The 22,126-nt window shown below is 50.1% G+C and overlaps 2 protein-coding genes across 3 annotated transcripts in view; one reads left to right on the top strand and one right to left on the bottom strand.

Annotated features, from left to right (window-relative positions):
• Positions 1-22,126, bottom strand: part of SYN1 (synapsin I) — a 55,095-nt gene that overhangs the window by 1,100 nt on the left and 31,869 nt on the right. For both annotated transcript variants that reach the window (XM_027532997.1, XM_027532998.1), the window contains exons 6-12: positions 5,059-5,121; positions 3,862-4,004; positions 3,688-3,762; positions 3,485-3,587; positions 2,074-2,220; positions 1,605-1,692; positions 914-1,505 (exon numbers count right to left, since the gene is read on the bottom strand). In XM_027532997.1, the coding sequence (XP_027388798.1) occupies positions 914-1,505; positions 1,605-1,692; positions 2,074-2,220; positions 3,485-3,587; positions 3,688-3,762; positions 3,862-4,004; positions 5,059-5,121 (1,211 nt within the window). The remainder of the gene's footprint in view (positions 1-913; positions 1,506-1,604; positions 1,693-2,073; positions 2,221-3,484; positions 3,588-3,687; positions 3,763-3,861; positions 4,005-5,058; positions 5,122-22,126) is intronic.
• Positions 8,203-13,132, top strand: TIMP1 (TIMP metallopeptidase inhibitor 1). Its single transcript, XM_027533011.1, has 6 exons — positions 8,203-9,368; positions 10,242-10,370; positions 11,125-11,204; positions 11,387-11,513; positions 11,768-11,892; positions 12,859-13,132. Exons 1-6 carry the CDS (start codon positions 9,233-9,235, stop codon positions 13,027-13,029), a joined length of 768 nt encoding a protein of 255 aa, XP_027388812.1. The 5' UTR covers positions 8,203-9,232; the 3' UTR covers positions 13,030-13,132.

The raw sequence follows: 22,126 nt of genomic DNA, 5'->3' as shown, positions 1-22,126 counted from the left end.
GAGGAAGGGGGAAGAGGAAGGGAGGAGGGGGAGAGAAACACAACGTTACCCCAGGCCCGGCCCCAGCCCTGCCCCTCTGGTCCTGGGGCTGTGCCTGTTACCCTCCCACCCAGCAGCACAGGCCTGGACCCTGAGGGATTCTCAGGAGGAGTAGGGGAGTCCTGGGCTGGGTGGGAGGATCTGGATCCAAGGTGAGGAAGCCTGGGATGTATGGGAAGAATTCTGGGCTGAATCTTCTCAGAATTCTAGACCAGATTGGGAGGTGTTTGATATAAGGTGATGATGGGCAGGAAGGTTTCTAGTCCAAGAGCGAGGAGTCCAGAAAGAGGGGTGGTGTAGGGCTTGGACCAAGGAGAGGCTGGAAGGGGAAGATCTGAGGGGGGAGCAGTTGGATGGGGCAGGGAGGGCTTTTGAGGTAATGGAGGAGGTCTGGAATGGACAGAGAGGATAGTGTGATTTGGGAGGAGACTCAGATGGACCAGAAGGGAGCCTAGACTCTAGAGAAAGTAGGAGGATGACTGGAAAGTGAAGTAACATAGGAGGATTGTGGATTGGGCTGGGAGGGGTTTGGGGGTTCAGTTGCAGGGAGGTTGGGTAGGAGGAGAATGAGTTGGGCAGGGAAGTACTGAAGAAGGGTTAGCAAGGCGCCTGGGGTAGGCCAAGAGGAGCTGGGCTAGGGGGCTTTCCCAGGGCCTACAGGGAGGATTCTGAACTGAAGAGGGGTTCTCTGGAATGGAGTGTAGGAGCTTCTGTGAACCAGGAAGGGTCTGGCTCAGACTGGAACCGGAGAGAGAGCTGTTAGGACCCCGTGCAGGACCGGGGTCTGAGGAGCCAGGGATCCCAGGGCTGCCCTCCACGTGCAGGAGCCCATTTTGTGAGCAGCAAGGTGAGGGCTGCTGTGGGATCCTCTTACTTGAGCTGCGGGTGTGGGGGTCCCCCGGCAGCAGCAGTGGCAGGTGGTGGCACATCCTGGCTGGGTTTCTGGGCCAGTTGTGGCTTGGTGGGACGTCCAGCGGGACCCGGGCCACTGGGTCGCGGCTGCTGTGTAGTGGGTGGTCCAGTGCGGGGCATGGGACCCGCCTGGCTGGCCTGGCGTGTGGGGCCAGCAGGGCCTGGGGGTTTCTGGGGTGGGCCCTGGCGCTGCTGACCACCCGGTGGAACTCCTGAGGCCTTTGGCGGAGCCTGACCAGAGACCGATGTCTGACGAGTAGCCTGTGGGGGGCCCGCCTGGCGCTGAGGAGATGGGGAGGCTGGTGGGCGGGTAGCTGGAGGTGCCCCAGGTCCTCCAGCCACTGGCCGGGATTGGCGGCCTTGACCCTGGGTCATCGGTGTGGCCTGGGATGCAGGCTGCTGGGGCACTGATGTGGGACTTGGTAGACGCTGGGGCAGGGGGCTGCCAGCAGGGGGTCCAAGGCCCGAAAGGTGCTGCTGGCCCTGTGGGGTCGGGCGCTGCTGCAACGGGGGTCCCTGGCGTTGGGGGCCTGGGCCCGGCTGTGGAGGGCCGCCTGAGGGACAGAGAGAAAGTGCACATGTGAGAGTGAGCCAGTGAGAGGTAGGAGGCTGCCGGGCAGAGTCGGGGCCCAGGAAGCTGGCCCCTCACTTACCCTGTGGCGGGGGTCGTTGCTGAGCTGGGGGCCCCGCTGGCTGCTGGGAGATCTGGCGGCCCAAGGGCAGGGCCCCTGGGGACGGAGTCTGCGGCAGAGGAGTGGAGCAGGAGAGGTTAAAAATAGTTACCAGCCAGTGGGGCATCAGCCAATCAGAATGACACGGGTTCCCTGTATGCTGGGTGTTGCCGCATTTGTGGCTGAGCTGAGGGATGGCAGGTTGTGGGGTCGGGTGGGGGGCGGAGATTTATTCCCAGGGGAGGGGTCAGGAGGTACTCAGGGAAGTCAGGGTAGCAACTATTTATCAAATTTTTAAATATTGGACAATTTTAAAAAGTTGGTCATTGCCGCAACACATGTGTGTCCCTGTGTTACTCTTAGCCTGCTGGTTATCAGCTTTATGACACAGCATGACCAAGGGCTGGCCTGCCCACATCTAGCCCCTGAGGGCCAGAGCCAGGGGCCTGACCTGGCTGTGGGAGCCCCTGCCAGGGGAGGCATCCCGCTGCCGCTGCCGGGGTAGGGCCTGGGCCATCTTGTTGACCACAAGCTCTACGATGAGCTGCTTGTCTTCATCCTGGTGGTCACCGATGAGCGGCATGGAGGAGCCCACCACCTGGAGGAGGAGAGGGATCCGGTGAGGAGAGAAGCAGGAAGTGCATGGGAGGGCAAGGATGACAAAGTGCTTGAAAAGTTGGAAAGAGGCATGGCTGGCAGCTGGCCAGGAAACAAACTTTGGTTTGAGAGGCACTGATTATGCAGTGTGGGAAGGCTTGTCTTTTACGAGATACCTTACAGCTTAGGATATACAAACAGGGATGAGCAAATGAGGGCTTACCTACCGGCCAAATCTGGCCCAGCACCTGTTTCTGTACAGTCTGCCCCCCGCCCCCCCGCCTCCTGAACTAAGGGTGGGTTTTATATTTTTTAATGGTTGAGAAAAAAACCAAAAGATTTCATGTCCTGAGAAAACTATATGAAAGTTAAATTTCAGTGTCCATAAACCAAGTTTCATGGTAACACAACCCCCTTTACTTTCTTGCCATATTGTCTGTGGCTGCTCTTGTAGAATTGAGGAGCTGCAACAGACATTATATGGCCCACAAAGCCAAAAATACACACTGTCTGGCCTCGGTAGAAAAAGTTTGCCAATCCCTGCTTTATAGTTTGCTAGGTGCTTTGTCCTTTACAAAGAACTTTGGGGTTTATGTGCTACTTTACAGTATACAAAGCTCCTTGCCCTTGACAAAGGACTGTTGCATATATGGTGTGTTTAGGCTTTAGAAAGTACTTTGCAAAGGGCACCACTGTTTACAAGATGCTTACCATTTATAAAGTGCTACCATTTACTGTGCACTCTGAATTTTCAAGGTATTTTAGTTTACAAATTGCTTTACTGTTTGCTAGGGACACTGCTGCTTACAAAGAGCTTTAGAATTTTAAAAGCACTTTGCTATTCATGAAGCAGTACCTTCTTAAGGTACTTTACAGTTCACAGAATGCTTTAGTATCAGCCACCACTCTCTGAAGTTCTTTATAGCTTACAAAGTTCTTTGCTGTCAGCCAAGTGCAAGTTCACAGAATACTTTAAAGATTACTAAGTGCTTGGTCATTCACCATGGTGTCTCAGTTCACAGAGGACATTATAATTGAACAAATATTTTGCTATTCACTAAAGATGTCCAAGTTTCACAGAGCAGTTTAGAATTTACTAAGAATTTTGCCACTTGCCAGGGAAATCCCAGTTCACAAGGCACTTTACAGTTTTACATACTGCCATTCATTCAGGGCTTTCTGGGCCCTGGCATGCTTCACAGAGTGCTGCTGCCCTGCACCTGCTAGTGTGTCTGTGCCCCCACCAAATTCTGGAGTGCTCCCACCTCAATGATGTGATCTCGTCCATCCTTGCCATGCAGCGCTTCCACTGCACAGATGTCCAGTCCCCCAAAAATCTCTGAGCACGTGTCCACCCACAGCTTGTACCTGCCAAAATGCAAGGCAAGGAAGCCTGTCAGTACCTGGTCTGGGCAGCCACACTTCCACTCTTCCCCCCATCAGCCCCCACTAAGGTCAGGCCACCCACCTGTCAGACATAGCAATCTGCTCAAGCATCGCAGAGCCAGTGTTGGTCTTCCAGTTTCCTGACACTGATGTCCTCCTGGAGAACAAAAGGAGACAGGAGAGAGGCTCAGGGGGCCTGGGCTGCACAAGGCAGGGCAGGGGGACCCCTTCCCCAAGCCTTGGTCTTTCCACTCACATGTAGGCCTTGTAGTTCTGCCCAATCTTCTGGATGCGTACATCGTATTTGGCATCAATGAAGGGCTCGGTGGTGGCATACGTCTTGGTCAGTGCCACGACACTCGCAATGTCCTGGAAGTCGTGCTGGTTGTCCACCTTGACCTGTGGGAGTGGGGTGGGAGTCAGGGCCTGGTTAGGACGAGGCGATAGTGGGCAGTGGGGGTGCCTTGGGGCAAATGACACAGGTGAGGTGAGTGCACAGAAATTCAGTGGATACCCCCAAGGCAGTCAAGCATGTATTCATTCTGGGCCTCCTGGCTTTTACATGTGCATGCAGATACCTCATGGGGTGTGAGTACATACAACCTGATTTTTAGACTCTTTTACTTTAAATGGGTCAGTTTATGGTATGTGCATTATATCTCAATAAAGCAGTGAGAAAATTGTGTGTATATACAGTATATGAATATGGGCACCCAGACACAAAATCCATTGTATATACAATATATAAACAGAGCATGGACACAAACATAAAAATTACAAGTCTGCTTTCTATGAACACACAGACAAAATCAGATGGGTGGACAGCACACAGGACCCCGAGACCCTTGAATGTAAAAGATGACATAGTATGTGTTCAACAAAGAGGCCTGCCTACATACAAACACAGTGCTGGAAACACTAACAAATAACAGGACACACAAAACTGGCTGAGTGCAGGAGAGAAAATTGGGCTAACAAATGTAAGCATATGTGGAAAAATACAAATAGATAAAGGACACACATACAGAATTATTTTATTCACTGAATACACAGTATACTTCTACAGGCATACTTTCTTGGAGATACTGTGGATTTAGTTCTAGACCACCGTGATAAAGTGCAGGTCATAATAAAGCAAGTCACAAATTTTTTGGTTTTCCAGTGCATATAGAAATTGTATTTACACTGTATTCTGTTAAGTGAAATACATATCTAAAAGAATAATGTACATACCTTAATTTTAAAATACTTTATTGCTAAAAGATGCTAGCCATCATCTGACAATGCAGGGTTGCCATGCACCTTCAATTTGTAAAAAAAAAAAAAAAGTACCTGTGAAGAGCAATAAAGGGAAGTGCAATAGAACGAGGTATGCCTGTACTTACACCTGCACAGTGCCAGGAGCATGCATCATTTACAAGCACACAGGTCCAAACCCCACCTGGCGACTTACCTTGCCCATCCCAGAGTGTGCGTGCCCCATCTTCACAACCACAGGGTACGTTGTGCTGCTGAGCTGGTAGGGTGGAAAGGCAGAGTGTGGTCAGTGGTCAGGGCAGGAGGGCTGACAGCTTGGGGCAGGGGTGAGGGGAGCCCATCCAGTGGGAGCCACACTCAGAGCCATTTTCCCACAAGAGGTGGGTCAGAGATAGCCAGCTAGCAGCTGGGGGTCACACAGCACTTGGGAGCTCAGACTCCAACCCAGAGCCCTGCCTGCCTTTCCCTCCCTCCACCACCCCCGAGTCCCAGACTTCCCGCCTCTGCTTTCCCGGGCAGAGGCATGGGTAAGGGGTGGGGGACTTTTCCGGAAAAGGGAAAGTTTATTTTTACAGTGAATGGATGGATGATAGAGAAGTGAGTATGTGCATGTGCGTGTGTAGGGGTGTGGTGGTGAGCATGTAGCAACTGGACCCCTCAGCCAGGCCTTGTGTGTGCATCTCTTCCACACACATACACAACCCAGAGACAGACAAACCCTCAGAACTCAGATGTACACTGCCACACCCAGAGGTTCCCACACACGCTGAGACCCAGGCAGTGGAAAGACCCACCGCCAACACAAGCTCTGGAGCACGCCTTGCTCTCTGGCCACACAGCCAGCCAGCCAGCCCAGCAGTATACACTCAACACTTGTAGACATGCAGTCCATACTTGTGGGCACAGACGTACACACAGCCCTCCTCTCACCCAAAGCCATGTAACAGAGGGACACACAACACGAAGATTACCTGTGCAACACTGAGACCCAACCCTCAGAGGCGCACAGAAGTGTGACAGGCACATACAACAGAACTGGGTACATATTCAACACTCACACATGCAATATTCCTAGGCATATGCATACCGAACGGAAAGACCCACCCTACATCCAGAGGTACACACACTTCTAGGTATTCACAGAAGCACTGAGACCCACAACACAGAGACACACCACCCTCCTGGACACATACAAAATGTATCTAGGAACACACATACATATAAAACTTGCCTTGCCATATATACAAACAGGCATGTACACAACCAGGGACACCCACAACCTCTTAAGTACATGAACAACACTCTGGGGTGTGTATGTGCACGCACACACACATTTAGGTGTGAGGATACCTCAAGTCTCCCCCAACCCTGGGCAGGGTAGAGGGAACTGAGTTAGCTGACCCCAGCCTCACCACACATGGATGCACACACAGCGTTGTGCCCTCCCTCCGCTGTGTCGACAGGGTAGAGAGCAGCATTCCCGGAGGGGCTGCTGGGGTGGTGGCGGTTCTCAGTTCCCGACACAGGCACAGGAAGCCCGCAAGGTCAGGGTGACCGATTGACCTTCAGGCCTCACCCTCCCTGCACCGCCCCCCCACCTTCCTCATTTCCCAAATTAGTGGCGTCACGATGGGGTGCTGAGAAGCACCAAGTCGTTACCTTGTTGCCAGGATGCTTTAGATAGCGTTCCAGGCAAACCAGGCAGAAATGGCAGGTGATGTAACACAGGCGCACACCCAGCTTACAGAGGTGACAGCACACCCTTAGTTCGGTGCGCAACCCAGACCTGCTTTACAGAGGCAGATACAACTCCAGAAGCAACACAAACATAGTGGGCTATCCGAAACATTCAGGTACACACCACACACACACCACACACATACCACACACCACACAGAGGAGCACACACCACCTAAAACCACACACACAACCCTCAGAAGCAGAGACACAACAGGATGCTGTGTGTAAGCGCACATGCACACTCCCCCCCCCCCCGAAGTCTTTAGGCCCCTTTTATAAACCTTGTTTTCTCTGGACCTGAGCCTGAACACAACACTGTGTGTATGTGTGTGTGTGCCCACACATGCTGTGCCTGTAGGGATCTCTGAACACTGGGATCCCCGAGCCAGCCCTAGGTTTGAATCTTGGCCTCTCCTCTTCCTAAGGCCGTGTTTAACCCCAAGTAGGTCACTTAACCCCCTCCAGGCCTCAGTTTCCTGATCTGTACATAGGGCACAATCAGGCCCAAGCACGTGGTGTGTGAGAGGACTGTCAGGTGTCTGCACACCCAGCTGAACCCCACATCCCCCACACCCACCTCACCAGGTGGCCACACCAGCTGGACTACCCCTCCAGAAAACCCCACTGGTTTCGAGATCTGCACAATAACCTGCATCCACACAACCCCTCACGTGTAGACAGTGGGCAAAACTCTGTGCTGACTCAGGTTTCAGACTCAGAGAGCTGGCGTCAGAAGCAGTGTTAGCGAGGGGCTGCAGCAGGACTTTCCCTGCCCTCACTTCTCCCTTTGCCCCACCACCGACTTACTCAGCCCCCGTCTCATCACTCTCACTCCCCACTTTCACAATCAGCTTCTCTAAATTCCTGGTTTATGTCTCTTCCCCCTTATCTAGTCCTCCCCCCACCTCCGCCCCAACCCAAAGAGTCATTTCTTCACTCATTCCTGGGCAGATCACTCGACCCCTTTGTCTGTTTCCTCATCAGGATAATGAGAACAGGAATAGTCTCTAACTCACAGATTTTGTGAGGAACACAACAGCTATTTCAGACAAAACATTTAGCACTGGCATGCTAAAGCCTGTGCTGGCTTTAGTATCTGGCACACAGGAAGCCTCCATCCTCAAAAGGTGTTGAGCACTATTATTATTATTGATTTTAACATCCCTAGGTTCAGATCAGATCAGTCGCTCAGTCGTGTCGACTCTGCGACCCCATGAATCGCAGCATGCCAGGCCTCCCTGTCGTTAGCCAATAGTAATTGACAAGGAGGTAATCGGGACTGATGACATAGAGTAGCTACAAAGATTTCAGAGCAGTGTTTGATGTGTAGTAATAGTAAGAACTCCCTAGTGCTGGCAGTAGTTTCTGTTGTGGTGGTATTGGTGATGGTGATGGTTGTGCTAACCTTGCTGAGTTAATCAAGCTTAATTAGCAAGGAGGTAACAGAGATCTGACGACAGAATTACACGAAGGCTTCAGGGCACAGTATATAGTAAGTGCTCGGGAAGAGGCTGCTATCATCATTATTATTGGCCTGTCCTCCCTGAACTTACCAAGGATGTTAATTGGCCCTCAGAGCCCTTTCCCAGGACCCAGGGAAGATCCAGGCAGCATCTGGAAGCTGGTGGACAGATTGTCTCACCCCACCCCCCACCAGGGGCATGGGAAGGTTGGTGGGGAAAGGGGAGGGCAGGATGGGAGGGGATCTGTTTTCTACTGACTCACTGGCCTCTTTCACCACCTTTCAGCTCCCCCCACCCCAATGCTCATTCATTCACTGGCAGCTTCCCTGCTTGCCAGGACTGTGCTCTGCCTGGGTTAAGATCCTGGCACCAGTTAGCCTAGGTTCAAATCCCAGCCATGCCCTGTGGTCCTGGGAAAGTTCTTCAGTTCCTCTCTGCCTCCTCTGGGAAATGGGAATAATATCAATAACCATCTCAGAGGCTTATCATGAGCTTGAAGTGAGTTGTGTTAGTTGCTCAGTTGTGTCTGATTCTTTGAGACCCCATGGACTGTAGCCTGCCAGGCTACTCTGTCCATGGGATTCTCCAGGCAAGAATACCCGAGTGGGTTGCCATTTCCTTCTCCATGAAGTGAGTTGGTGCTATATAAATGCTGATTGTTTGCCTGTTTTTGTTTTTTTCTGAGAGGGGTTAAGATCCAGGTTTTGGCTCTACGACCTGAGTTCAAATCCCAGTTCTGCCACTTATTAACTGTGAGCTTGGATAAATCATTTAACCGCCTGTGCCTCAGTTTCCCCACTGTATCCGTCCTCCATTCACCTGCCCTATCTCCCTCCACTGTTTCTATTTGTTTGCTCTCTGCCTCCCCCCACAGTAGTTGCACACCAAAGTGTTTATTGAAGGAAGGAATCATTTGGGCTTCACCCATGAGGGGTTTTGGGGGATGTGGGTGATCAGTTAGATTCTGGAGACTTTAGGAAATTGCATTGGGCGGAATCCTGCCTGTAACCCTCCGCTGAGACCGCCTGGAGGGATAGTGCCTGACGTGGAGACGGGGGAGGGGGTGGTCAGGGCGAGGCTCCGGGGAAGGGAGAGGAGAAGGATGCATCTCCTTTTTGGAGTCCAGGGCCCGCCCCTTGGCCTCCGCGGATGGTGGGCGGATGAGTAATGCATCCAGGAAGCCTGGAGGCCTGTGGTTTCCTACCGCTGCTGCTACCCCGCCCTCGCATGGATATTTATCCTCCGCAGCTCAGGCCCTGCCGCCATCGCCGCAGACCCAGCGCCCAGAGAGGCTACACCAGAGGTAGGCAGGGGCTTGGGCGGCCCGCGGGGCCTGGAACTGGGCTGGAGCGTTCCTGCCTGATACTCGGCTGCTCAGCCTGGCTGGCGGGTACCAGGACCTTGGGCTGGAGCAGGGGAAAAGGGCGGGGGCGGGGGAGGGGGGCTGGAATCGCTCTTTAAATCCCAACACTCCCAACTCCTTTGAACCCCTGACATCCATCCCCAGCTCCCCGAAAGCCACGAGCCCCTAAAGCCACAGCTGTCTCCCAAGCTGCCAAGTCCCCTAAATTCCCTCTTTGTCCCCCAGCAACCCAAACCCCCGAAGCTCCCTCAGCCCCCACAATCCCTAGCCTCCCAAATTCCCAACTCCCTAAACTCAAAGCTTTCTCTGCACCCTAATTCCTCAGGCACCCCACCCCCTTAAGCCCTCAAACTCTGTCAACTTCTTAATCCCCAAGCTCCTCCAAATTCCTCAACTTCCTTCAACTGCCCCCCCTCCTCTATAACTCAATATGCACAACCCCCAAACTCCCAGCCTCCCTGCAAACTCCTTCAGCTCCCCTAACCCCAAATTCTTCAGCCCCAACTCCTCAACCCTCCCACTTCTTTAGCACCCCGAAATTCTCCAACTCCCCCAGCCCCCTAAACACGGCAGCCCCATAACTTACCCACTTACCTAGTGCTCAAAGTTTAAATTGCTCAAACTCCATGACTCCTAAACTCTCCTGACTCCCTATCCCCCTAAACTCTCCTGGGTTCTCAAATCCCCAAGCCCCTTAAAATCCCCACTGTGTCTGTGGAGGGGTGTGGTGTAGAGTAGGGTGGGAGGCCTGCCCAGGTATGTGGATCACCTGGGCTGGGGGCCCTCTGAACCCTCCTCCCCACCCCCCAACAGAACGCACCATGGCCCCCTTTGCACCCATGGCCTCTGGCATCCTGTTGCTGCTGTGGCTCACAGCCCCCAGCCGAGCCTGTACCTGCGTCCCACCCCACCCACAGACGGCCTTCTGCAACTCCGATGTCGGTGAGTGTGCCCACCTCGCCCACACACTCCCAGCTTTGGTTTCCCTCTCAGTTCAGTAGGGTGCACGAGGGTGCCTACCTCTAGAACAATTCCACTCAGCACACTGACTCTGCTTTAGCTGCTCTGCATCCTCATGCTTTCTTGATTACTCAAGGCCCAGACCAACCTCAGAGCCCTTGTACTGGCTGCTGCTTCTGCCTAGTATACCCATCCCTCCAGGTATCCACATAAGTGGCTGCCTTAAATGTCACCTTCTCAGGATGACCTTCCCTGACCACCCTATTCAAAACTTGAACCCCTGTCCCCTAGTACTCCTGATCCCCCTCACCCAGCTCTGAAGTTCCCTATCACACTTACTACCTTCTAGCTTCCCATATACTTAATTATTTCACGTGTGTTTAGTCTCTCTTCTCCTAGTTAGACTGTGAGCACCACAAAGGGAGAGATTTCTGTGTTTTGTTCCCTGCTGTGTCCCTGACACCCAGAACAGTGCCCTGGCACGGAGGAGATGCTCTAAAATATTTGTTGTGTGAACAAACACAGGATGAATATAGGAAAAAGGGTTGAAGCAGTGCTTGGCCAAGAATAGGCATTCAACATACACATGAAGCAATTAACAAATGTATAAATCTCTAGGGTGCTGTCTGGCATCCAGCAATCCCTATTTAAGGATGTGCTTTGCTAGTATTATTGTGATTATTTGCATTGGCCCCTTGCAGTCCCTTTGACTTTTGTTTCCCCTCTTCTTTTGTAGTCATCAGGGCCAAGTTCGTGGGGACCGCAGAAGTCAATGAAACTGCCTTATACCAGCGTTATGAGATCAAGATGACTAAGGTAACCCTTCAGTTCTTGCCCCAGCAGTTCCTAACATCTTCCTCCCCGTCAGAATAAAAGCCTCTGGCCACTGGTTTGGCGGGAAAGTTAGCTGTGATCTCAGGATGCTATCTGACTTCAGGGAAGAATGTGGAGTGGGAGGACTGTGTCAGTACAAGACTCTTCCCTTCATCCACTGACAGATGTTCAAAGGGTTCAGTGCCTTGAGGGATGCCCCTGACATCCGGTTCATCTACACCCCTGCCATGGAGAGCGTCTGCGGATACTTCCACAGGTCCCAGAACCGCAGTGAGGAGTTTCTCATAGCTGGTGAGGTTCCACCCCATTGCCCTGTGCCACGCCAACCCTCCGCTGCTGCCTGGCAACTGCTCAAGTGCAAGGGAAGGGAGGCTCTAAAAGAATGGTCCCCATTGAAATAAGGAATGCCCTAATTTCAGCCTATCAGAAGGCTGGGGCTTTGCCCAGCGGGTGTCAGTGGTCTTGGGACACCAATCTGGTGCCACTCTGTCCCTGGCTCAGCCAGTCAGAAGCTGCCTGTTGACCCCTCCCCTCCCCCGCCACAGGACAATTGTCGAATGGGCACCTGCACATCACCACCTGCAGTTTTGTGGCTCCCTGGAACAGCATGAGTTCTGCTCAGCGCCGGGGATTCACCAAGACCTATGCTGCTGGTTGTGAGGAATGCACAGTGAGTGCCTGGAGCCTGCCTACCTCCTGGAGAGCAGTCCTTTGTCGTGTCCCCAAACCACGGCTTGTTTCTTGCTCCCTCTAGCTATTCCTTGTCCCCATGGCTGCTCCCCAAACCCTAGGGGTATTCCTGATCTCTCTTGCTGTTTCCTCAAATCCGAGACTGTTCCTCTGGACATTCTGCTTGTTCCTTTGCCCTGTGTCTGATACCTGGGGATTCGCAGTTCCCTAGACTATCTGCCAGAGAAGGCAGTGGCAACCCACTCCAGTGTTCTTGCCTGGAAAATCCCATGGACGGAGGAGCCTGGTAGGCTGCAGTCCATGGGGTCGCTAGGAGTCGGACACGACTAAGCAACTTTGCTTTCACTTTTCACTTTTCATGCATTGGAGAAGGAAATGGCAACCCACTCCAGTGTTCTTGCCTGGAGAATCCCAGGGACGGAGGAGCCTGGTGGGCTGCTGTCTATGGGGTCGCACAGAGTTGGACATGACTGAAGTGACACAGCAGCAGCAGCAGACTGCCTGCTTTCTGTTCCTCTCACTCCCCCTTGTGACTGCTCTGCCACTCTGAGGGTTCCAGGATTGCTCCCTGATGGCCCTGGAAGTCCTCTGACCCCAGTGACTGTCTCTGAGCCCCATGTCTCCTTCTTAGGTTTAAGTTTCCTGCATTCCAGTTGTTCCCTGCTACTGCCAGCTATTCCCCGTCCAATGGGACGGTCCCTCCAGGTGACCTGCCTGACTGCTCCCCTACCACCATTCCAGGAAACTGATCTTTGACATGGATTGCTGTCATCTCACCAAGCCCAATGACTGTTCCTCACAATGGGAGGGACTGTTTTTGAGTCTGTAGCCATGTCGGGTGACACCAGGTCTCCCTAGCAGCTCTGTGTTAACAGCTGGAGTGCAAAGTTCTCTGGAGGGGCAGGAGGAGAAGCCCTCAGAGCTGTTCCTCCCTCCCCTCCTCCAGGTGTTTCCCTGCTCATCCATCCCCTGCAAACTGCAGAGCGACACTCACTGCTTGTGGACGGACCAGCTGCTCACAGGCTCTGACAAGGGGTTCCAGAGCCGCCACCTGGCCTGCCTGCCCCGGGAGCCAGGGCTGTGCACCTGGCAGTCCTTGCGGGCCCAGATGGCCTGAGTCCTGCCCCCAGCAGAAGCTGAAGCCCGCACAGTGTTCGCCCCTGTTTCCACTCCCACCTTTTTTTCTTCAAGAGGATGAAATAAAGAACTACCACCCAGCAGGCAGTCTCCCTGTGTAGTGTCTGGGAACAAACCTATGTCACTTGATGACCTGGTGGGGGTACCCGGGGACCAATGCTGAGGGAGTGAGGGGTGTCCAATGCTTTTTATATTTTATATACAGTTTGAGGTATTGATAATTATTATGTACATTGGCATTAGCACTGCTGTCATGTAACCTGCCTTACCAACCATGAGTTACTGGATTATCTCTCTACTCAATACTTTAAAGCATTTTACCAGACTAATTTGTCGTTCCTACTCCATTGAGCTTTCTAGTTCAGAAATTATCCTACTGCTGCCACATGGCGGGGGCTTCCCAGGTGGCGATAGTGGTAGAGAACCTGCCTGCTAATGCAGGAGATGTAAGAGACGAAGGTTCAATCCCTGGGTCGGGAAGATCGCCTAGAAGAGGAAATGGCAACCCACTCCAGTATTCTTGCTGGAGAATCCCATGGACAGAGGAGCCCGGCGGGCTACAGTCCATAGGGTCATGGAGTCGGGCATGACTGAAGTGACTTAGCATGCATGCATGCATACCAAATGGCAACCTCACTGGCAAATTCCCCTATTCACAAATACCTCCAGTGGACCAGCTCATTGACGAATGCCCTATCAATCATTTGTAAACAGCTCTCGCTTCAGGTGCTGTCCTGATGTCATCCAGGGAGGACGTTTTACCCCATCCAAACCTGTGGGTGTCACTGTTGCCACCTTAGGTTTTGTACTGTGAGTCTGACTTGAGTGAACAGGGAGACCTCCAGTAGGCCCAGAGGTCCCCCCCAACCCCCATCAACATAACCCAGCCAGGGACTCTGGAAGTAAGGGCAGCCCTGCCCCTGCCCCCACGGCCTATGGGAGATTTCTTGGAAGTATTCATTTGGGGACAAGGAGGGAGGGGGAGAAGGTGTGATCTGAAAATCCCCAAGTTCTGCCCTTCTCCCTCCCCCCCTACTTCTGCTCCCCTCACTCTTTTGATCAACTGAAGCAGTGAAGTGCAGCAAGGGTCCAAAATCAGGACCAACCAGGTGCATCAGCCCACCCGCACCTCCACCTTCCCCTACACAGCTGTCCATTCACCAAAACAGGCCTCTAGACTCAAGCCTCACCTTTCTGGTTCATCTTCCTCCCAAAAACCTGAGTGAGAGACCTTCCAAACACTCCCTTCCTCATGACTTCTTGCTTACACAGCTCGGCCCAGGCCCTTCTCAGTCCCTAGAACCTGCTCCTTACACTCCAGAGATCCAACTGAAGTGAGGTCCCTGGGAACTGGGCTTTCAGATTGGTGCAAACATTCAGTAGAACACTCAAGTGTCCTGTTGACTGGAATCTGCTTTACATAGATACTTGTCGAAGGAAGGGCTTCCCAAGTGACTCAGTGGTAAAGAATCTGCCTGCAATGCAGGAGACCCAGGTTCGATCCCTGAGTCGTGAAGATCCCCCTGGAGGAGGAAATGGCAACTCACTCCAGTATTCTTGCCTGGAGAATCCCATGGACAGAGGACCCTGGCAGGCTATAGTCCATGGGGTCACAAAGTTGGACACAACCAAGTGACTAACACTTACTTTGTCGCAGGAAAAGACTTCCAAATTCCCTCCCATCAGACTACCTACTGGTGCCACCAGTAAGAACCCAGGTCTCCTCCAGGACATTCTGGGTCACCAAGTATGGCCCCCTGGATCCTCTTGGTCCATGTCCTTTTGTATTCCTGGAAGGTTCTGCCAGGGCTCAAGGTATGTCCCAGGGATGGAGGGATTTTCAGCACCCAATGGCTACCTGTGCAGATATTTCCAGCAACAATTTGTGTCTTAATATTGACATGTTGGTTATGCCCTGGGAGGACTGAACCCTGTCCACCGAAAGGGGCAAATGGCAGCCTCTGCTGATGGGTACAAAGAAAGGACCTGGGCTCTGGTGGCCTTGTCTCTATTGGCTCAGCTGCCTGCAAGAGTCTGGCAGCTTCTGACAGTTCACTAAACCCTAGTACCAGCTCCCTGCACTCTTACACCGTTTCCTGACCCCAGGGCCTGTTCTCTGCATGTATTCATGTGTGTTCAGTCGTGTCCAACTCTTTGCAACCCCATGGACTATCACCTGCCAGGCTCCTCTGTCCATGAGATTCTCCAGGCAAGAATACTGCAGTGGGTAACCATGTCCTTCTCCCAGGATATTCCCAACCCAGGGATCGAACCCACATCTCCTGCATTGGCAGGCAGATTCTTTACCGAGACACCTGGGAAGTGCCCTAAGCTCTCCATTATTTTACCCCTGGGAGGAAGGTGAAGTAGAAAGTGGCAGAAGAAGGATGAAGCCTATTGTGGAAATGGTTCTCCTGCCAACCTGCCCACCTACAGGTAGTGCCCTGGATCAGGACTCAATACTTCATGGGATAACCACTAGGCCCTACTGCAGCCCTTTTCACAGAGTCTCAGCACACAAGATCACCTCCCCCAGACCCCAGTAGGACCTCCAGGCAAGATACGCGTAGTCCTGGGGTCATTACACCCCCCATCACTCTTCTGGAAAATCAACTAAAGGACTTCTCTGGTGGTCCAGTGGTTAAGACTCCACATTCCCCATGCAGGGGCCACAGGTTCGATCTCTGGTTGGGGAACTAAGAATCCGCATGCTGCACTGCAGCCAAAAAAAAAAGAAAGAAAATCCACTAAAGTAAGTAAACTGAGTTGCCCTTCACCCCTAGCATTCCACATGTCTGTGTGTGAAGCTCTGATTGGAAGAGACTCTGATGGCTGAGAAGAAGCAAGTGGGGGGGGGGGGTGGCAGTCTTGTGAGGTGTGCAGCATGGGGTCCAGCTCCACCGGTAGCCTGGGGGCTGGCCCTTCTCACCCAAGCCTCAGTTGTTGATGTTGTTCAATCGCCCAGTTGTGTCCGACTCTTTGCAACCCCATGGACTGCAGCATCTGTCCCTCACCATCTCCGGAAGTTTGCCCAAGATCATGTCCATTGCATCGGTGATATCATCCAGCCATCTCATCCTCTGACGCCCTCTTCTCCTGCCCTCAACCTTTCCCAGCATCTCCCTGAAAGATGGGCCTTGCAGTCCCTACCCAGAATCCTTCTGAAGTCTGTGCTAGCGTTGGAGGATGATTAATGAGTGCATTCACCCACTGGGTATTTTGGGGGTGTCAAAACACATGAAACTCTCATAACAATAACTTCCTATATAATGTTACAGTAATTTAAATTTCTAGACCGGTAGTGTAGTGTAGTGATTAAGAATCTAAACACTCAAGCCACGTCATTTGCATTCAAATCCTGCCCGTTACATGTACTAGCTCTGTGACCTTGGGAAAATTACATTACCTCTTTATACCTGTTTCCACCTCTGTAAGATTGGTATAAAATGAATGCCTAACTCATAGGCATGTAACTTTACGTGTAAAGTGCCTGGAACAGTGCTAGGTACATAGCACTTGTAAGTATTAATTAGGAGTAGTATGATAAATGTAATTTAATGTTTAATAGTGATTATCTGTATCACTAATGATTCTTTACAATATTGAAAATCATGTTTAATGTTGGGAATGATAATTTACAATATTAGAAATAATGTATAATATCAGTAGTAATAATTGAATGCACCCTGGAAAACTTAGTTTAACTCATCATCCTGATATCTTCCCCAGAGATGTAACAAATATTTAATATGCTCATGTGTTAATTTTTTTTTATCATGTGAGACTTTTACACTGCTTCCCAATGTCCAAATCACCCCACTTACAAATACTGACATTTTCAAAGACTTCTGAGGGCAAGCCCTCCCAGTGATAGCGTTCCCCACTATGAAGTCCTCACTGTGGACAAATCATCACATTTATAAATCTCTATTGCTGCCAAAACTATAGGTGACAAATCTCTAAGCCCTTGGCGTATTTTTTCCTTTGAAATGTCCCCTCTCTTTGAGAGGGTAACAGGCAGGAAGGCCAGGGGTCTCCAAATGGAGGAAATAGCCTGCAAGTGTCAGACATTTTTATCTCTCTTAAGCGGCAGGAGGAAACAAACTAGCAATATTTTTTCCTTCTCTATACAAATTTAAAGGGAGGTTTCTCTTAAAATACTGTGTTGCCATAATGACACCCGGCTTCGCCTGAAGTTAGCTATTCTCCAGTCTAGAGATAACCAATGCCTTTTTCTTATGGAAATGTTTGTCTTAAGCTATGCTAATGTACTATGCCTTTACCCCAAAACTCTGTCTCCAAGTCGGTTCCGCCTCTTGGCCCAGAACCTACTTGACAAACCAGTATGGATATTGTTCCCCTAATCTATGTAAATGAAACTATTTGTATGGTGGTCTGCCCTTCTTCAAGATTCAAGTTAATCATTTTATGGCCCAGGATAAACCATTTATCCCAAAATGCATCTTATGGGTGAGGGGCCTGGTGCCATTCTGAATTTTAAGACATTCCTTTCTTTCATTAACAGACTGCTAGTGACTATATAACATCCAGCTAAACACTAGCAGGGGGGTACTCTTTCTGCCCCCTTCTGATGCCTATGTCAGAAGCTTTCTCTATCTTCTTTATACTTTAATAAAACTTTATTACACAAAAGCTCCGAGCGATCAAGCCTCGTCTCTGGCCCCGGATTGAATTCTTCTCCTCCGGGGGCCAAGAATCCTGGTGTATTCGCGTGATTCAACAACAACCTTTCATCTTCACTGCACAAATTCCCTTTTCCACAAATATCCCAGTAACAAATACCTCTGTTGAGCTACCTTCTTTATTCATAAACATCTGATTGATGAATCTCCACTGATGACCTCCCACTGACAAATCTCCCCATTCACAAATACCCAGGAGCAATCTATCATCCACTGATGGACTCTAGTGACAAATATCTCTCTTGATGATTTCCCAATCCGTTGACATATCTCCTATGACCACTCAGTTGAAAAATCTTTCTACTCATGAATACCTTTTTATGACATAATTCTCATTGATAACCTCTATCAAAAAATCTTCCCAAGAATACATTATACTGGCATATCTCCCCATTCAGGCATGCCTATCAAAATGCTCTCATTGTCAAATCTTACCATTCAGAACCATTCAGAAATACCCACCATTGATATCTACCTCATTGCTAAACTCACTTGAAAAGCCTTTTCATTCATAAAGCCTCATCCATCCATATAGCCCCTACTGATTGACCACCCTTCTCCACTGACACATTTCCCCATCCTTAGATATCTCTAGTTGGAAAATCTCCCTGCTGGAACAGCTCTCAATATATTACCCTATATGTTGAAACATCTCTCCATACTCCCAATGACAGATGAAGAGGTAGAACAATTCTTCCTTTTCATCAATACTGACTGACACTTAGGTCTCACTCTCTAGCCTGGGACACCTCCTATGCCAGTAGTGATGAAATCTGAGGACTAACCCCAGTTATACCATAGAGCACCCACCAAAGGAAATGATTAGGGCACACATACTCTCTGGATGTAGAGGTGAAGGTTGAGCTTGAAAAAAGAGATTAGTTGAAAGTCTGCATAAGAAGTTGTTAGAACCCCAGACACTCCCCAAATACCAGTCCCCACTGCAATAGAAGGCTGAAGATATGAGCTCTTAAAAAAGCAAAATAGAGAGTTCATATGGGCAGGAACGCCCAGGCCACACCTCTTTGTTGTTATCTATTTATCCACCACTGAGCCTGGGCCTCCTGCTGAACCTTTGTGAAGAGTTACAGCTCTGATGGGTGGAGGCGGGGCCACTGGTACCAGAGGGCAAGTCTCAGTGTCCTTTCCCCCCATCATATCATGAGGGCCTCCTCTGACTCCAGGCCCCTGGAAAGCTCCTTGAATCCTCTCCTGTTTGAGGGTGAGCTGGGCCAGGAAAAGCTCATGCTTCAACTCCACTCACCCTCACTGTATCTCCAGGTCCCTGCCATGAGTCCCAACTTCCTGCTGGTCCCTGTTTTGTTCCTGGCTCTGCCCCTGACCAGCCTCAGGCTGGCCCTCAGGTGCTACCAACCACACCCCCACACTATTTATTGTAACTCAGATGTGGGTAAGTCTGGGCAGACCTCAGGAAGGCCTCTAACGCAGGGACTCACAGTGAGGTTCCAGAAGAGTGGATAAAGCCCTATGAGGTGGTTGAACCTAAATGGCAGTTGCTCTGCAAACTTTTGTTTTTCCCCAAGAGTATTGGGACAGGGAAAATCTTGAATGTTTGAAACCCAAGGGATCCCCTGACACATTTCTCCCACCATTTATCCCTGTGGCTTAATTCCTGGGATTCTTACTGAGACCATGAAGCATTATGAGTTCAAAACATCAAGGCACCCCGCTCACCTCCTTCCCCATATCTGTCTCCTCACCAAAATACAGGCCCCTGACCTTGTTCTGGCTGAGGGAATAGGATGGGTCTTTGAGGCCTCAAAACTAGAGATGTGATACTAAGACCCAGCCCCTCATCCATTAAATATTCTTCAGTCGCAGGGTCCCTCTCCCTTCCCCCCCCCTCACAGACAATCAATGTTCTAAAAAACCCAGAATCAATGTTTCTGGGTCATGAAAGTACTCAAATATAAAGAGCAATGTGGTTATATCTATCTATCTACACACCACAGCAGTGATGACATCCCTGGGGAGAAGTTTTCTTCTAGGAATTCCTTATCTCAGGCCAGCCTGCATGTCCCTACCCTGCATGGATACCTCATCTTCAGGCCTCTCTCTGTCCCAGCCCTAGAACAAAGTGTCCCCTCCCTGGAGCATTTTCCACCAAGTACTCCTAATCCCAGCATGCTGTGCTCCTGATTTCAGCCATCCACAGAAAATTCTGTCCCCAACCCATAGTGTCCTGGATCTTTGGGACTGGGTACTTGGGGATCACAATCTGTCCCAGCCAAGGGACATCTGGTCACACTTTACTGACCATCAGGGAATGGCATTCACCCCCTTTATGCTCTTTGATGGATGAGAATGTACACTGAGTTGTGTAGTGTTGGAAGGGGCTCAGGGAGGAGTGTATCAGGGAGGGATCCTGATCATCTACAAGTATGCCTGCAGGAATTCCAGCAGAGCTATTTAAAATCCTAAAAGGTGATGCTATTAAAGTGCTGCATTCAATATGTCAGCAAATTTGGAAAACCCAGCAGTGGCCACATGACTGGGAAATGTCAATCCTCATCCCAATTCCCAGGAAGGGCAGTACTAAAGAATGTTTAAATCACCGGACAATTGTACTCATCTCCCATGCTAGTCAGGCTATGCTCAAAATCCTTCAAGCTAGGCTTCAGCATTACATGAACTGAGAACTTCCAGATGTTCAAGCTGCATTTAGGAAAGGCAGAGGAACCAGAGATCAAATTGCCAACATTCGGTGGATCACAGAGAAAGCAAGGGGATTCCAGAAAAACATCTACCTCTGTTTCATTGACTACGCTAAAGCCTTTGGCTGCATGAATCATAACAATCTGTGGAAAACTCTTAAAGAGATGAGAATACCAGACCATCTTACCTGTCTCCTGAGAAACCTGTATGCGGGTCAAGAAGCAACAGTTAGAACCTTGTATGGAATAACTGATTGGTGCAGGATTGAGAAAGGAGTACAACAAGACTGTTTATTGTCACCCTGTTTATTTAACTTATATGCAGAGTACATCATGAGAAATGTTAGGCTGGATGAGTTACAAGCTGGAATCAACATTCTGGGACAAATACCAACAACCTCAGATATGCAGATGACACCACTCTAATGGCAGAAAGCAAAGAAGGACTAAAGAACCTCTTGACAAGGGTGAAGTAGGAGAGTGAAAAAGCCAGCTTAAAACTCAATATTAAAAAACTAAGATCATGGCTTTGGGTCCTATCACTTCATGGCAAATAGAAGGGGAAAAGGTGGAAGCAGTGACAGATTTCCTCTTCTTGGGCTCTAAAATCACTGTGGATGGTGACTGCAGTCATGAAATTAGAAGATTGCTTCTTGGCAGGCAAGTTATGACAAACTTAGACAATATGTTAAAAAGCAAAGACATTACTTTGCCGACAAAGGTCTGTATAGTCTAGGCTATGGTTTTTCCAGATGTGAGAGCACTGTACATAAAGAAGGCAGAGCACCAAAGAATTGATACTTTTGAACGGTGGTGCTGGAGAAGACTCTTGAGAGTCCCTGGGACAACAAGGACATCAAACCAGTCAATCTTAAAGGAAATCAACCCTGAATATTCATTGGAAGGACTGATACTGAAGCTGAAGCTCCAATACTTTGGCCGCCTGATGGGAAGACCTGACTCATTGGAAAAGACTCTGATGCTGGGGAAGATTGAAGGCAGGAGAAGAGGGTGATAGAGGATGAGATGGTTGAATGGCATCACCAACTAAATGGACATGAACTTGGGCAAACTCTGGGAAATGGTGAGGGACAGGGAAGCCTGGTGTGCTGAAGTCCATGGGGTCACAAAGAGTCAGACACGACTTGGCGACTGACCAACAAAACGCCTGCAGACATAGATCCAGCTCTTCCTTGTTCTTTCTGTTCCTTGCTTTATGTTTATGAAGGCATAAACTTTGATGTTTTCCTTGGTGACCTGATATCTGCTATTGAATCTTCATGTACAATAGCCTCTGGCCTTGGACCCAGACTCCTGCTCAGAGGCTATTGTACATGAAGATTGCAAGGGCTTATATTGGTTTATGTTGTTGAAGAAGGTGAAGCACCCCCAGCCCTTCAACATCCCATCACCACCTCCTCAAGCCTCCGAAAGACTCCCAGCTCCTAACTGTGCTGGGGATCTATCTGGTTCACATTCTGTTTCTTGATCTGGATGCAGAAGAGAGGACTATGTTCACTGTGTGAAAATTCAGTGAGCTATATACTTATGATATGTTCCCTTTTCTGAACTTGTTACATTTCAATGAAATTGGCCCCTCAAAAGAAAACCCTGTAAACTACAAAAATATACTGTGCAGCACAGAGAATATAGCCATATTTTATTATTACTACAAATGGAATATTATCAAGAAAAATTG

The sequence above is a fragment of the Bos indicus x Bos taurus genome, chromosome X (assembly GCF_003369695.1).
Source record: "Bos indicus x Bos taurus breed Angus x Brahman F1 hybrid chromosome X, Bos_hybrid_MaternalHap_v2.0, whole genome shotgun sequence".
In the NCBI taxonomy this organism is placed as follows: Eukaryota; Metazoa; Chordata; class Mammalia; order Artiodactyla; family Bovidae; genus Bos; species Bos indicus x Bos taurus.
The sequence above is the reverse complement of the archived record's forward strand: the minus strand, read 5'-3'. Positions and strand labels throughout refer to the sequence as shown.

Coding starts and splice junctions, on each gene's coding strand:
- TIMP1 (XM_027533011.1), top strand. CDS start 9,233: ATGCATCCAGGAAGCCTGGAGGCCTGTGGTTTCCTACCGCTGCTGCTA. Junction 10,371..11,124: donor CTTCTGCAACTCCGATGTCG/GTGAGTGTGCCC, acceptor CTTCTTTTGTAG/TCATCAGGGCCAAGTTCGTG. Junction 11,205..11,386: donor ATGAGATCAAGATGACTAAG/GTAACCCTTCAG, acceptor ATCCACTGACAG/ATGTTCAAAGGGTTCAGTGC.